Source organism: Pangasianodon hypophthalmus, chromosome 6, assembly GCF_027358585.1.
Source record: "Pangasianodon hypophthalmus isolate fPanHyp1 chromosome 6, fPanHyp1.pri, whole genome shotgun sequence".
Lineage (NCBI taxonomy): Eukaryota > Metazoa > Chordata > Actinopteri > Siluriformes > Pangasiidae > Pangasianodon > Pangasianodon hypophthalmus.
The window spans coordinates 15,469,753-15,485,106 of NC_069715.1; the positions used below are offsets into that span (position 1 = coordinate 15,469,753).

At 41.0% G+C, this 15,354-nt stretch overlaps 1 protein-coding gene across 2 annotated transcripts in view; it reads left to right on the top strand.

The window, feature by feature from the left end:
* The first annotated feature begins 6,194 nt into the window (after positions 1-6,194).
* Positions 6,195-15,354, top strand: part of bcar1 (BCAR1 scaffold protein, Cas family member) — a 72,766-nt gene continuing 63,606 nt past the window's right edge. The window contains exon 1 of one of the 2 annotated variants that reach the window (XM_053234775.1): positions 6,195-6,619. In XM_053234775.1, coding sequence (XP_053090750.1) covers positions 6,608-6,619 — 12 coding nt within the window. In that variant the 5' untranslated portion in view covers positions 6,195-6,607. The remainder of the gene's footprint in view (positions 6,620-15,354) is intronic. The other variant, XM_026927322.3, reaches the window with a different exon arrangement.

The following is a 15,354-nucleotide window of genomic DNA, read 5'->3' on the forward strand; positions in this document are numbered from 1 at the left end:
CCTGCTCTTATTTGGGTTTATCTTACCAAGTAATTACCCTGGCCTGTTCTCAAAGGAAAGGACAGTGTCATAATAGTTGCCTCAGACTGTTTCATCATACCTGCCATGTATAACTCATGCCCCGCCTCATTTACTGTCTGCCTGTTCAGCACCCCAAAAACAAAGAGGATTTCTCACTCGTTTTTTTTCCCTCCATTGCAACATATCCCCCCGTCATCTAAGCTCCACTCCATTTTATACCATGTTCATGTTCCTCTTTTAGATTTAATATTGCATATACTGGGCTTTACTCAGGAGCTCAGAGCAGCTTCACACGTTTAGCCCTGGAATGTTTTTAGACGATTTCAACAGTGTGACCAAGCAATGATTAGATTCAGACTCTGATATTAATGCCACTCATTTCAGCTCTTTTTGCCACAGAGTGCAGGTTTATGTACAGTTAAATGTCCACTCTCCATCCACTTGCACAGCCAATCATCTGGAAGCAGCACAAAGCATACATTTATGCAGATACAGGTTGAGCACTTCAGGTATGGTGTATAACCTTTCAGGGAGTAGCAGTTCTAGTAGTAGAGAAAAATGGCCTGACTGGTTCAGAGAGTGTGTGTGTGTGTGTGTATGTATATATATATATATATATATGAGAGAGAGAGCACTCCGTGGTTAAGATGTTGGACTTCTGATCGGAAGGTTGAGAGTTCAAATCCCAGTGCTACCAAGCTGCCACTGCCGTAAATGTAAATATATATATATATATATATATATATATATATATATATATATATATATATAGCTAGCACGTAACACACCAACCCTTGAGACAGATGGGCTACAACAGCAGAAAACCACATCGGGTTCCACTCCTAGGTTCCACCCAAGAACAGGGTTAAATCTGAGGCTACAGTGGGCACAGGCTGGAACAGGACAGTTAAAGGAGGAACATCACCTAATATTTTTCCAATCATTTTGAGATGCTGTTCTGCTCATCACGGTTGTAAAGAGTGGTCTGGCCATTCTCCTGTGACCTCTCTCATCAACAAGCTGTTTCAGCCTGCAGGAATTACCGCTCACTGGATGGTAAACACAGCGTGACCTCTAGAGACTGTTGTGCATGAAAATCTCAGGAGATCAGCAGTTTCTGAAATGCTTGAACCAACAGCCATGGCATGGTGAAAGTCACAGAGATCACATTTTTCCCCATTCTGATTCTGATATGAACATCTGAACCGAAGCTCTTGACCTGTTTCTTTATGATTTTATGCAGTGCACTGCTACCACATGATTGTTGATGAAGTGGATAATTGCAGGAATATGCAGGTGTACAGGTGTTCCTAATAAAGTGGCTGGTGAGTGCATAAATTAAGTCGAGCGTGAATTTACTTCTTTATTCCCAAGAAACAGAGGCATTTTGCAAGGCATCCTCTTCCCTCGCTCCTAACTCACGTGGCTGTATTTTGGTTGGTCTCATGGTTTTGTTTTCTCCAGACTTCATCGGATATCTGGGGATGTATCAGTAACATTTCACTGGAAAATAACTGTTTTGTTTATAAAGCTTCTCCCTTCTACCTTATTACTGAGTGGGCATTATGATTGTTTACTTCTATTTTCACTGGAACCCAGTTGGAGCCACAGTCAACATTTTATCTCCTTGTTTATGTAATTGCATACCCCGGCACAGTACTGCGAACAGCTCTCTCTCTCCCTCCTCTCCACATGTCTTAGCGGAGTGTGTCCTTTTCTGTAGGAGTGGATGGATGTGCGATACGTGAAAACGCAAGCTGCTTTAATGCCCGCGGTGCAGGTGTGTGTTGTCTGTCTGTGCAGGTGGAGTGGAGTGTGTTATGTGCATTAATCTCCCCACTTGATGACTCTCCTCCCACTGCTGCTCAGTAGCCTGCACTCAAAATGGCCCCCTGCCGAGAGAAGAGAGAGATCAGAGATCATTTTCACACCCACTCCGACACTTATCTAAAAATAAAAGTGTGCATCACGCACATCTTTGTCACGTTCTAGTGACATTTAGGAAAGGCAGCCATGCTTATACTTATTTATGGCCTCTTACAGCTGTAGCCATCTACATCCTCATCATTATTCCAACTCACCTTGCCATTCCTCTGTCTTGCTCTTACACTCAATTAATCAATGCACATATGCATAGACCATAGGCTTTTCTGTGCACTAGATACAAAACACAGAAGAAATAATTCTGATTTGGGATTAATTCATGCTTGGGCATGCGTTGCAGTTGAGAAAGCTTAAAACATGACGATAAAAAAGTATATTTATGATAAAACTGGCCTGCTCCTAAAATCCTTATTGCCACAGAATTCGATAGGGAAACCTTTGGCTCTTGAAGTCATGAACAGGTTTTGTCACTGTAATCCTATGCTTTGTTGAAATGTCTCCCTCACTCCAATGTAATGTGTTCTTGGACTTCAGGAGACTGCCGTCATCTTTCATATATTCTTAATCAATAATGAAATTCGTTCTGATAATTTATTATCTTGTTATCAATGTTATTGATTAGTTGTAGCTGAACTGCTCTCCACGGACACTCCTGGGAGAATTCCCTCCTCCCTCTTTTTTTTGAGGCTTTACATTCACATTTTCCCAACATTCCCCTTGTCTCTAGTGTGTGTTTGTTGCTTTTGCTTTGGGCATTGACCTCAGCCTTGATTTTTATTTGCTTTCATCATCATCATCATTATTATTATAATTATTATTATCCTCCATCTTCTTCTTCCTCTCCTCCTCCTCCACCTTCTTCACTACCTCTTTCTTCTTTTTTTTCCCTTCACCAACCTTTTCTTCTTCTTTTCTTTACCACCTTTCCTTTTCCTTCCCTGACTCTCTTCTCTTTTCGGCCCATTTTGTCAAGTAGCATAACAATTGAAGAGCCAGGAGGGATATCCTTGGTGAAGAGCATTTCAATGAAATTGGAGTCATATAACCCAACACTGTGAAGTCTATCTATACTTGGTGTGTCACACTGGATTTCGTCTTCTTTACATGTACTCTGTGTATGATAAATTTAACAGAACGACAGAGAAAATCAATATTGCCGGAGTGAAATGCTCAGATTTAGACACTTATTCCCTCTCTACAGTGACTCTACAGTGAAAAGCAGGCTTACGGGGTGTAGGTAGCCAGGCAGAATGCCTGATGTATATTTGGCACAAACTTTACCTCCAGACATGTGTAACTGTCTGTCACCAGGGCAGGGCTTCAAATGAGAGCTGGACCCACAGAAATAGACAGCAGCATGGAGAGGATAATTATAAACAATCACCATAAAGAGAGCCTAAAATAACACTGGGGTAAAATGTTCCAAATGCCAATAATCTTCCAGCTGCCACTGGATAAAGGACTCATCAGAGTTGTAGTGGTGCAGTGGTCTTGTGTTAGAGTCATGGTGGAAGCACCTTTGTTTAGAACACAGATGACGTACTAAAGGAAATTTAATTAAAGCAGGCTATTCTGATGTTCTTTTAGCTTCTGACAACTGCAATTCTAAAGTAGGCATTTCTCTGAAATGTGGTTTGAATTAATGCCCTCACTCCCCATGCACTCTGTATGACCTTAAAAGTCATCTTAACAAAGCCAAATGTGTTTTCTGGCAGCCAATATATCAATCCATGCTCCACACCAGGGGTGCCCATTTCCTTTCTGGGAGCTCTACCAATTTGCTGTGTTTGGTACCAACGCATCTGGGTCTAATTATCAGATGCTACCGAAGTTCTTGATTAGCTGGATCATGTGTGTTAGATTAGGGCTGGAACTATACTCTTCAGGGTGGAATAGGTTCGTGCTGCCATGCTCTACACCATGACAGTGCACCTCCTGGAGTTCTGCTCTGCTGTAGGGTTTAGTTCTAAGCCAGAGTTAACACACCTGTACCTAATATTCACAGGCTCCTCTGTGGTTTAATGGGCTGTGTTTGTGGCACTCCAGAAGCATTGCCAGCCTCTATTCTATACCCTACCTACACTAACAGGCCAAATTCATTTCCCTTTCAACTTCTCTGCCACTGGCACAGGCACTTCATCCCTTTGTTGACTGGATGATTAAAAGGTGTTTGCAGTAAAGACAACCTGAAATGGAAATTCAAGCTCATGTTCCTTTCTCAAGACATACCACTTCAGCATGAATACGTATTTGGTTGTACAGGACTTTGGTTTTATCCTGACAATTTGATCTCAATGTGTCTTTGCTGATTGGCATAGCTTTTTATTCTCCTCCAACAGTGACACAGCCAAATGTCAGAGCTCTTTTACAAATGGGAAAAAGGTGCTGCACTTTAGTGGAAGATAAGGACAAAAAATTATTTTATCTTGTGATAAGTGATCAGGACGACTTAAGTCTGTTAGTCTGCTGCTCAGAAAGTGTCTGGAGAATGACAGTGTCACAGAGTCCCAGTTCCTTGCATTCATCTTTTCACCATTGTCTAGCAGGAACGCCACTGTTCTGTTCTCCCGTCTGCAGCAGAGCTGATGAGCCTTTGTCAAATATAGTGCCTTCATGGAAGAACAGAGATGGTGTTCCCATTAAAGGCCCAAGAACAGCATTACTCACATAACACGCAAAACATCTTTAGTGTTGTTGAATATGGTGTGCTCAGAGTATTTAACACTGTGATTAAAAGTAATCAATACTTTTCTAATAGTAGCCAAAACACCAAGTGAGAAAAAGGAGAATCGGTATGATGCTGAGTCACTTTTTTCTTTAAAATCTTGAGTTGAGAAGTCTTGAGTGATTTCGTTCTCTAAACTGAGATCATGGCTGCTGTTTGAAAGTTTCATTATGATGAGTGCTTCAGTTTTGACCCTACAGTAGGCCATCAGGTGTGACCTCATCGCATATGCAAGTTCTTATTTGTCCTATCTGAAGACACCAAATCTGGGTATTAAGCTAAAACGTCTCATGTTACTGTGACATTGTTGCCCACTCATTGTTCTATATGACAAATTTAAAGACTAATCATGGCTGCACTCTCAGAAAAAAAAGCTTCCTCAAGGGTTCTTTGAGTAGTTAAGGGTTCTTTGCTTCCCAAAGCAGTCAAGACCGCAAATAGTATGTAATAACATTTGCGGTTAAAGTGCAGCACAAGTTAAATCTTGAACGCTAAAGTGTTTTCTCGGTTGTTGTTCTGGGGAAACTTTCTGTTCACCCTATAGAAAAAGGGGCTTCCACTGTCAGAGATATTTCTGAGTAGAACCCCTTTAAGAAATGAACAACCACTAACTATCCAAAGAACTCAACGATTACTTCCCTCTAGCAAATATTACTTCCCCCTAGCAAATATTACTTCCTTGTAGCACAACTTTTTTTGTTTGTTTGTTTGGTTTTTGTGGCCAGGGATCCTTTTAACTGTAAAATAGATTTCACAGAGCCCCTCCAAACCTAATCGAACTATTCAAATATTCATCTCATTCTTTAAATGTGTATAATAACATTGTGTTTATTTTATTGGAGCCATTTTATTCATGAACCTTCCATCTTTCCAGCTGACATTTGTAGGTCATTATGATGATGATGATGATGATGATGATTATAATAATAATAATTATTATTATTATTGTGGTATCAAGGTTTGGTTAAAGTCAGAAATTCAGACAATTCAACTGACCAGTCATATCAGCTTTAAAAACAAACAAAACACACACACACACACACACACACACTAGCCATACTTCACAGACCCATGTGAAGCATATCTACTATCATAACAACTGCCCTGTAGGATATTTCATACTATTTGCTAAATATAGCCCATGGTATTTTCCATAGGTTTATTTTTATTTTTTTTAGGTGTCTGTGGGGGTGTGTTTCACTGTTTTTTGGAACTTAGGGGACATCACCTAAATAAATACACTGCTTAATGTTTTAATGGCCTAAACAAAAGTGTCTGCTTTGTTCTACATTTATATTTATATATATTTTCCCAGTATTTAGCATACGCCTGCATGTAGCTGTATATCACTGCATGACTGAGGGCCAGGTGTTGAAGAAGAGCTGCGTGTATAAGCGAGTCTGTCCCTTTAAACAAAACTTGATGATTCCATCATAGAGAGAGAGAGAGAGAGAGAGAGAGAGAGAGAGAGAGAGAGAGAGAGAGCGAGCGCGCGCGCGCGCGCAGGCAGCACCGCGTCGCTTCAGCTGCACGCACACGCACGCACGCGCGCGCGCGCACACAGCCGCACAGCCGCAGTACGAGCACAAGTGTGTCTCTACACCAGAACCAGATCTAACCGATCAGTAAAAGCAGAGCACTAGTGCACTGGGCTGAGAGGACAGCCGCAGCCGGGGACGCTGTGGAGCGACGGATCGGAGAGCTGGCTCTGTGAAAGCTTTTCGTATGAGCTGCACTGCCCAGCCCTGTTCACTGGGCTTTCCTGTAGCTGTTCGGGAAATATTCCTTCCTATTTTCTTCAAACTTCAGCCGTCCAAGCCAGCACACACAGCGGAGCGCGCTTTGCCGCGCTGAAGCATGGAATAGACAGAAGTTCAAGCTTAAGAAAATCTGTGCTTCCTTGTCTATTTAAAACCCCAGTTTTACCCACAGCAGCTTCTTCAGGCAAGACTCGAGTGGTCAGATAAGGACCTCAAGATGTCCATTCCGGTAAGAAAATAAATCAGAACTGTCCTATTCTAGCAATCTGAACCTGCAATTCACTCTCCACTACACTGCATGGCCACTACACAGAAGCAGCATCTCTCTCCAGCTAAAAGACTTAAATGAAGGCATTGCACTTGGTGAAGTTGTGCTTGCTGGGACTAGGACAGAAGGATTTACAGTTATGATTTGTACAGAAGGATTTAGTTATCAGATGCAGTTTGTATTCCCACTGTGCACCTGTGCACTGTTCCTACAGCACTGGGTGTATGGGCGAAGTGTATGTAACACACCTTGTAACACTGGTGCACACATTGCTACCAGCTGAAGACAGCTACTGCTGATATAATATCTCCCAGAAGCAAGGATAAAACCACACTGACAGCAGCAGAGAGAGAGAAAAAAAGCACTAATGTAGTGTCCATAGGGGCGGATTTAGTGATTTGGAGGCCCCAGGCAAAATATAGGAATGGGGTCCATTATTTAGCATTAATAATTAAAACTATATATAATTTGCATTTTTAGGGGGCCATTGGCTTCTGGGCCCCAAGGCGATTGCATACTTTTGCATAGTGCAAAGTCCGCCCCTAATATCCAGCTTCAAAAACACATACTTGGCAATTAAATGAAGTAGGTAAAAGCCTAATATTGGTTCTGTCTAGGCTAGGTTTAGGGCAATGTGCCTTTAGAGAGTGAGCTGTTTACTGACATTTGAGTGACAGATTAATGAACATGGTGGTGGTGGGGGTCAATTTTACACAACCAGCTTTTGAATCAAGCTTTGCTTTAGTAATTTTATGTGGAAAGTGGTTATTTTTGAGGCCACTGTGAAGCAAATGCTGACTTTATGATACAGAGCTGCAGAAAACTACTGCTTAAATCAAACACAGGGTTATATGCTACTGACTTTGATGGAAAATGAAAATGAAAATGTCACTGCAAATGTGTTGCTTATAGCTTATGTAGGCATCTACATTCCAGTAGCAAATCCCAGCTGTAACTGTGTGTTACTTTAACTGGGTAAGATACTGCGAGTGGCCTTCCGAGCAGGACCAGAGGGCCAGAACCCTGCGAATGACAGGGCGCATGCGCAACAGGCACAACAGCACACGTACTGTTTATAGAGCCAATATTAGACACGTTTGTAAGTGAGCGTGAAACAGCCTGTGTGTGTTTGCAGAAAGAACTCTGCACTTCAGAAAATTGCATTTTACGGTCGCAGTGACGTCTTGATAATTGAGACTGATGCCAAACATTTGCGCAGATTTCTTGCGTTCATATCAGTTTATTCGTGGCAGCTGTTTAGCTGCGAGGTGGAAATGACGGTGTGTAACCTTGACGACAGACGTCAGCAGCAGGTGAAAAGTAAACACAGTTGTCCGGTACAGTGTCCGGACTGTGTCACGGAAACCCTATTAATATTTCCATCATGCTGCAAGTGATGTAACAGTTCATAGGCCTGTGTATGAAATAGCACCCAAAAGGCACCCACAGGCAAAGTGTTTTATGGATAGAGCAGCATAACACTGGCCACTAATCTATTACAGTGCATTGTGGGATTTCCTGAGCATATGCTACAAGACCCTGTAAATGTACAGCGTACAGACAATATTTTGCACTTACCTGCTCCATGATACCCCATGGAAGGGGGAGAGGGGTGCAGGTAGCAGAAAGCAGACAGAACCAACATGGCTACCAGTGATGGTGGTAGAGAGTAGGTGTGAGGCGTCACTTCTGTTTCTCTCTCAGAACTGTAACTGTTAATGCCATACATTAAAATGAAAAACACAGCAGAGCAAACATTAATTATTTGGAAGGCTATATTTGGGAACACTGGGTACGAGACAGGAATACACCAGGATGGGACACCAGCGCATCACATGGTACCAGGCACACACATGTTCATTCATACCTAGGGACAGTTTAACATAACAAATTCACCTATCAACATGTTTTTGGGACATTTTCAGATAGTCATAGTAATAATAATAACATATAGTATAGTAATTATAGGTACTATTACTACTATTACTACTATTATTATATTTACAGGGACATGTATGGTGGACGTGCCACGTAATCTAAGCCTGATAATAAACAGATTAAAAATGTATTGTTGATATGAACATTAAGTGTAGCTATAAATGGATAAAAAATATTATATGTCATTCTTTATTAAATGAAGACTATAATTGTTGATAAATTACTGTGGTATAAGAGGAATAATATGTTTCTTTTATACTAGTACATTAGTACTTGTGTATTAGTGTATATTTTTAAGTATTAGGTCATAGTATTGTATTTAAAACTAAAGGTCACTAAAGGCTGACAGGCAAACAGGAAGAGCCGTTGCAGCCATTTGAAGACCAAAATCGTAGTTAAAAACATTTGATTTTCAGTAACCAGACATCTAGAACTCAAACTGTTCATTAACTGATGACCGGAAAAGACAGGGTAGAAACACAAAATCCATCCATACAAGAAGAGAGGGGATTAGTATGCAGTTGGTGAATGACATATTTGAGTGATAAACACAGTAGCCAGATCCTGTATGTACATGCAGCACTCAGCGCATCTAATATCACGACCATGGTCACACACACGCATCGTAACAAGTTACATAATGAGGACACTGAGTGTGTTGTGTACAATGGTTCAACTGTATCTTCTGCTCAAGTCACTCCAATGCTGGTGTCTTCTCAGTAATGAGAAAATTGTGTAGCGTATAAAATGGTCTTCGTGTACGAACATCTCTACTGTTTATACATTTAACAGCTAAAACAATGAGCCAGTGTGTTTGCCTGGTCATTATCTATCTAACTGAAAGGCTTTTCCCTGTAGTGAGACGTTACTGTTCAGTAGTTCTTGCTCAGTACGTTCTTGAAAATAGCACTAACTAAAGCACTAACTATAGCACAGGAATTCTCCTTGCATGCATGGCTGCATACGTACATGTACTGACATGAATCTTGGTCTTACATAAATTCATCATCGCAATCTCTGAATCACTCATCAGTATGCATATTGATGGAAGATAACATTTATCTCTGAGCATGAGTCCTTTGAGCTTAGCTTTGAAAGTTTAGATTCATGCATATACACCCCCAAGGCCAAACATTAAGCGTACCAAAGTGCTGATCTAGAATCAGTTGCCACCAGCGCTTGTACCGTCATATGGATGGTAAAAGCTAATCAGACCTCTGTGCCAGACATTTTCTGGCTCTCTACTCAACTCCTGCAGTTCAGTCGGGAAAGTTCATGTCTCTTTCTGCCAGTGGAGTTGTGTAGCAGGAGGCTAAGTGGGGCCTCTGCAGGGAACACAGCAGCCAGGCACACACACATATACACACACTGCTCTGAAGCCTGACATTTGGTGCATGTCATAGATGATGCTCCACATACATATTAATAATCGGCCAAGGTAAGCCTTTGCATTTCAATCATCCCAAAGCCACCAGGGCCATTTGTGCAGGGTTGCCCTGGCAACCGGAAGCCAATATCCAGCCTTCATCCATGTGCCTCATATTGGTTTTGGGAAGATGCAGATTATGATGTAGCACATTTTAGAATATATTGTAAAGTGTAGGATTCTAGCACATCCTTTTGACGGGACTAAAGGATGCAGTACGTGCTTAAGCTTGCACGAGACATTGCGACACACACATTCCTCTAGAGATATGTTTCCCTTCTCTCTGTCTCTATCTCTATCTCTCTCTCTCTCTCTCTCTCTCTCACACACACACACACAGTTACACATCAGTGCACTCAGCTTAGAGGCCTGCAGCGCATATGGTAGACACATCTTTATTCGCGTTTAATGATTGAGGAGCTCTCTGCTTTTCCCAAGCCTACACACACACACACACACACACACACACACACACACACACACACACACACACACACACACACAGGAAGAGTCTTTATCCAGCGGTCAGCTGGCACATTCATTTGTCTGTGGATGACAACTCAGCAGTTATCGTTTAGGCTCTGTACTGCTTCAGGTATAGACATTAAGAATCTCAGTGTGCGTATAAATATTTATATCTCCACAGGGATATATTCCTTGTATAGTGTAAGCATATTACAAAATATATATTGAAGAAAGTTTACTACTGTAGAGTATTATACTTTAGATACAATATAATTTATCATATATACCAGTGAAGCACAAGCATACAGATCAGCTAAACATACTTGCAGCCATCTCAAGAGAAATCCTTTCCCTTTTCCAAGAGTGTGTTTGTGTTGGAAAAGAGAGATTAGTGTGATAATTTGCATGCACTGCATAAATCTGTGCAAGAGCGAGACAGACATGATTGAGCAAAAGAAGCTGCCGTGTTTTTTGACGTGTCTGGATGTGTACATTATGCTGTGGGAGGATGACTATATGAAAATGTCATATTAATCTCATGTTCGTGTGCTGTTCTCTGTCAGTCAGTCAGTGGGTGCGTGTGTGTGTTGGTATGTTTGAGTGTTCATGAGGAGGGCCTGAGAGAGTGAAAGGAAATCTCTCTCTGATATAACATGGGAAGGGGATGCAGGGTATGGAATTACTCTGTGTATGTGTGTGAGAGGCTGTAGGCTAGCACCAGAACATACTTTTCAGTCCAGTCACACGATCTCACTTTCTTGCTCTATCATACACACACTCTCTCTTTTTTGCATTCTTATGTGCTGTTCTAGACCCTTTTTGAGTATGCTTGTGTTCCGACTGAGAAATACAAACACTATATACTGTATACTAAAAAGACTATATGATGGACTATAGTCGAACGCAAACATTTGCGCACCCCCCCCCCCCCCCCCCCAGGACAAAATGAAGGAGATGAAGAAATGTGATTTATAAGACGTTTGTTGTGTTCAGTTTCACAGACTTTCCGTCTTTTATTCTTTTAAGGAATTATTAGTGAAAAATATATTTTTTTTGGCACCAGTGGATAACTTTGTCACCTCACCTGAGCATCTGTGTGGAGTTGTTGTTTCCTCCAGGTTCTCCAATTTCCTCCCATTTCCCAGAAATATGCCAGTAGGTGGATTGGTTACTGTAAATTCTGTTTTTTTTTTTTTTGATTGTGCAAATGTTTGTGCACGGTGCCCTACAATGGACAGGAATCATGATGTGAATTCCTTGCTTGTTTGTGACTTTACCCAGGATAAAGCACTTACTGAAGATAAATGAATGAATTAATCCCCCTTTCTGTATCAAATATAAACATTCTCTAATAATGTGTATGCCCACCATTTGTCCTTATTTAACCTCTAGTGTAGTATCTTTTGAATTCATTGAAATGCTCTGAAAAACACATTCCCCAGCACATTCTTTCTGGCATACCGTGATAACTCTGCCTCGCAAATCTTTGTCCATTTGTCTTCATATATTTGTGAAAAATCTGCCAGATATCATAAACTGCATTCTTTTAGAGTCTAAGAAGGTAACAGCGAAAACCTAATTTCAAAATAATTTTTCTGCCAGATTGTAAAATTTTTCTTTTTTCTATTCAAAAGCCATGAAGGATGCATGGATATTTGTTGAACAAAAACACTGCAGCACGGAAGAGAAAGGATTGTAGGAGATAACAAACAGAGCTATCGTGGCTACAGATTGAGGTGAAAAACGAGTCTGTCTCCTGTAGACTAAAATGAGAAGTACAAGTAGAATAGAGAATGTTGCTTAAGTTAGTCAGGTATAAACACAATCTGCTGCTATTGTTTAAAAGTGATGTTGTTTTTAACATCCCTCTCTTACAAAATGGCTTGTATTTGAATGTAACAAACTGCTCGTCGGCCAGTGAGGTAGTTTAAGTGTTGTTTTAAGGTTGTACTTCCTGATTTGAGACATCTGCTTTCTCTTTTTCTGCCTCCTTTTTCCCTTGTACCCCATTGCTTCACTCAGTGCCAGTATATGGCTTTTCTCTACCTCAGTTTCTCAGGGAGTTCCAGTTTCCTGGTGTGTGTAGGTGCATGCATGTATTGCGGAGGTGCTGTGCTGTGTGTATTTGTCGTGGTGGTAGTGGTGGGAACAGCTCACTGTGAAATCCAAGCGCAGCCCTGTGGATTTCAAAGCCTGGTGTCGTTTTACTCAGTGCAGCGTCAGACACAGACGTTGTTTCACTCCCGAGAGTGTGCAGAGGGAACATGGCACAGGCAGGTCTGACCCCTCTGCATTAAGAATTACATTGTGTGATTCGATCAAGAGTATCAGGGGCTGTGAGAGTGTACCAAGCAAAGCTGGCTTGTTTTGTAGCAGGGACTCAGCCCCAGCTGCGACAGCGTCTGTGTGAGTGTGTGTGTGGTGTATGATTCTGCTGAGTTGCTAATGAAAGACAGAGGTATCTGGCTGATTCCATTGTTAGGCTGTGAACTCAGCATAACCCATTCTGTTCCACTGTGCTGTAAATCTCTCTTGCTCTGCTGTAAAGCTTGTGAGGACCTACATGTGTGTGTTTGTATGGCTGCAACTGAGATTGCAGACTTTAGTGTGTGTTAACAGACATTTGCATGCATTGTTTGCAGATTTTGTTTACTGCTCGGGGGAAGAGAAGTAGAGTGTGTGTGTGTGTGTGTATCTGTGATACGGTCAATTGTCTGCTGTTCTGCTAGAGTTTATTGTAGATCCTCATTTGCTGCAGCTGGGAATGTGAAAGAGAGACAGAGACATGGTATGTCTGCCAAATTGTCCCGTCGCTGCTGCTGTAAATCTGGGGACTGATGTGCATGGTAGGAGTGTTAACAGCTGCTCATCGATCATGCCTGGCCTGTCTCCGAGTAGGCTACATGTGTTGGGTATGGGATGGAGGAGCAAGCACTCACCGGGCCTCACTTATCCCTCAATCGGCCAATCAATAAAGGAAAGAGAAAGAAAGAGAGAGTGCGTGTCTGTGGATTGATCCTCATTTAAAATGCAAGCAGATGAGTGAGCAAGCAACAGTGGTGTGTGTGTGTGTGTGTAGCAAGGGGAGAGAGAGAGGAAGCAAGAGTGAGAGGAAAGACAGTGCATAAGAAGCAGAAATATAAAGTGAGAACAGGGTGAAAGAGCAAGAAACCAAAGAACAAAGGTGAGAATGAAGAAGAATATGACAGAGCAGTAATGACGTGAGAGATAAGAAGAAATAAAACTGGAGCAAGGGTGATATGGAAGATGAATATAAAGCTGGAGGCAGTGCACCTGCAATATCGCCAACCTTGAATGTAGCTTTCTGGTTAAAGTGTACATTCGGGTCCAGCAAGAAAGCTGCAGTACTGAATGCTAAATACTCTGCATGCTGTAACTTGGACATGAATGAACAGTTTGAATGAGCACCTGTTCCAAAAACAATGCAGTATGAAAGACTGTACCACCAAAAATAAATACAGCACATGACTTTCTGTTGCGTTATCCTAACAACAGCGAACACACAGCTCAGAATGAATCCAGTCTCTATTTCAGTTAGTAGTTACTAATGCAATGAAGGGTCAAATTCATCTGATCATATGAATGTCAGTATACAAGCGCAATATAGAGAGAGCGATCTAAATAGTGCACAATGCATTATAATAATTGACTTTGTGTTTATTGTATAAAAGGATGGGCAGAATACACTTACATGTAGTTTGATACCACAGAATTAAATGAATCGATGTAAACTGCATCAAATTCAAATGCTTGAAAAGTATTTTGTATACAATTGTACAGGAATCCATTTTGCAAGGATGATATGAGGTCAGTAGTGCCACTTCAGTTGATAAGGTTAATATCTGCATCCTGATGGATAATCCTTCATAAACCACACTGTTGTTACACAATAAATCATAATTGGAGGCTCAGTTTCTGAAGGGTCACTGTAAGACAAATGCTAACCCGCTCTTATATTTTTCTCCCTTGTGTTGTTGAGCGCTTAAAATAGCTACGTGATTATAGCAACTTGCTAGCTAGCTAAAAGTATATGAATATGTAAGCATGTTTTATGATCATGTGAAAACTTTTAAACATATCCAGTAGCAACAGTGATGGTTTTTACAACATGCAGAACACAAATTAGTCGGTCAGCATGTTGCTATTTAGTATTTTGAAAATGCAAAATATACAGAACACAAAAGCGTTTGGAAGCACTATTATTATAATGCACTATTATTTGGTATACAGTACTGTCCAAAAGTCTTAAGCACTCTTTTTTTAGTGCAAACTTTGTAATAGATTTTTATTTTATGATATCTACATTATCGGGTAAGTACAAAAAACATTTTAGATTTCCAAACATTAGTTTTCCAGCACAAAATTAAATGTTACAGAAAAATGTTTGTATGTCAGTTAAGAAAGCAGCAGATTACATAAGAGACACTTTTCAGATTAAAAAAACATAATGAAGGCTGCTGGGTTTTGCTGCAAAAATAAGAATCAAGTGTGACAGTCAAAGTCTCCAGAAGAACTGAGGCTGCTTCTGCAAGATGCTCAGTAACACTTACAGCTCATTTCCTTATAAAACTGCACACATTGTGTGTGTATATATATATATATATTTTTTTTTGAAGGCATCTTTGCTCTACAGCATTTCTTTGCATGTGCCTAAGACTTTTGCACAGTACTATATATTTAACAGAAATATGAGGAGAAGGAGATTGGGGAGAGGAGGGAAAATGAAGATTGACGTGACAGGCATAGGAGAGATGAGTTAACATGACAGTAGCTGCCGTGATGAAGACAGGAACATGGAGCTGAGTCTGTAGCTTATCCCTTATTCCTTCTATTCCTCTCCTCTCCT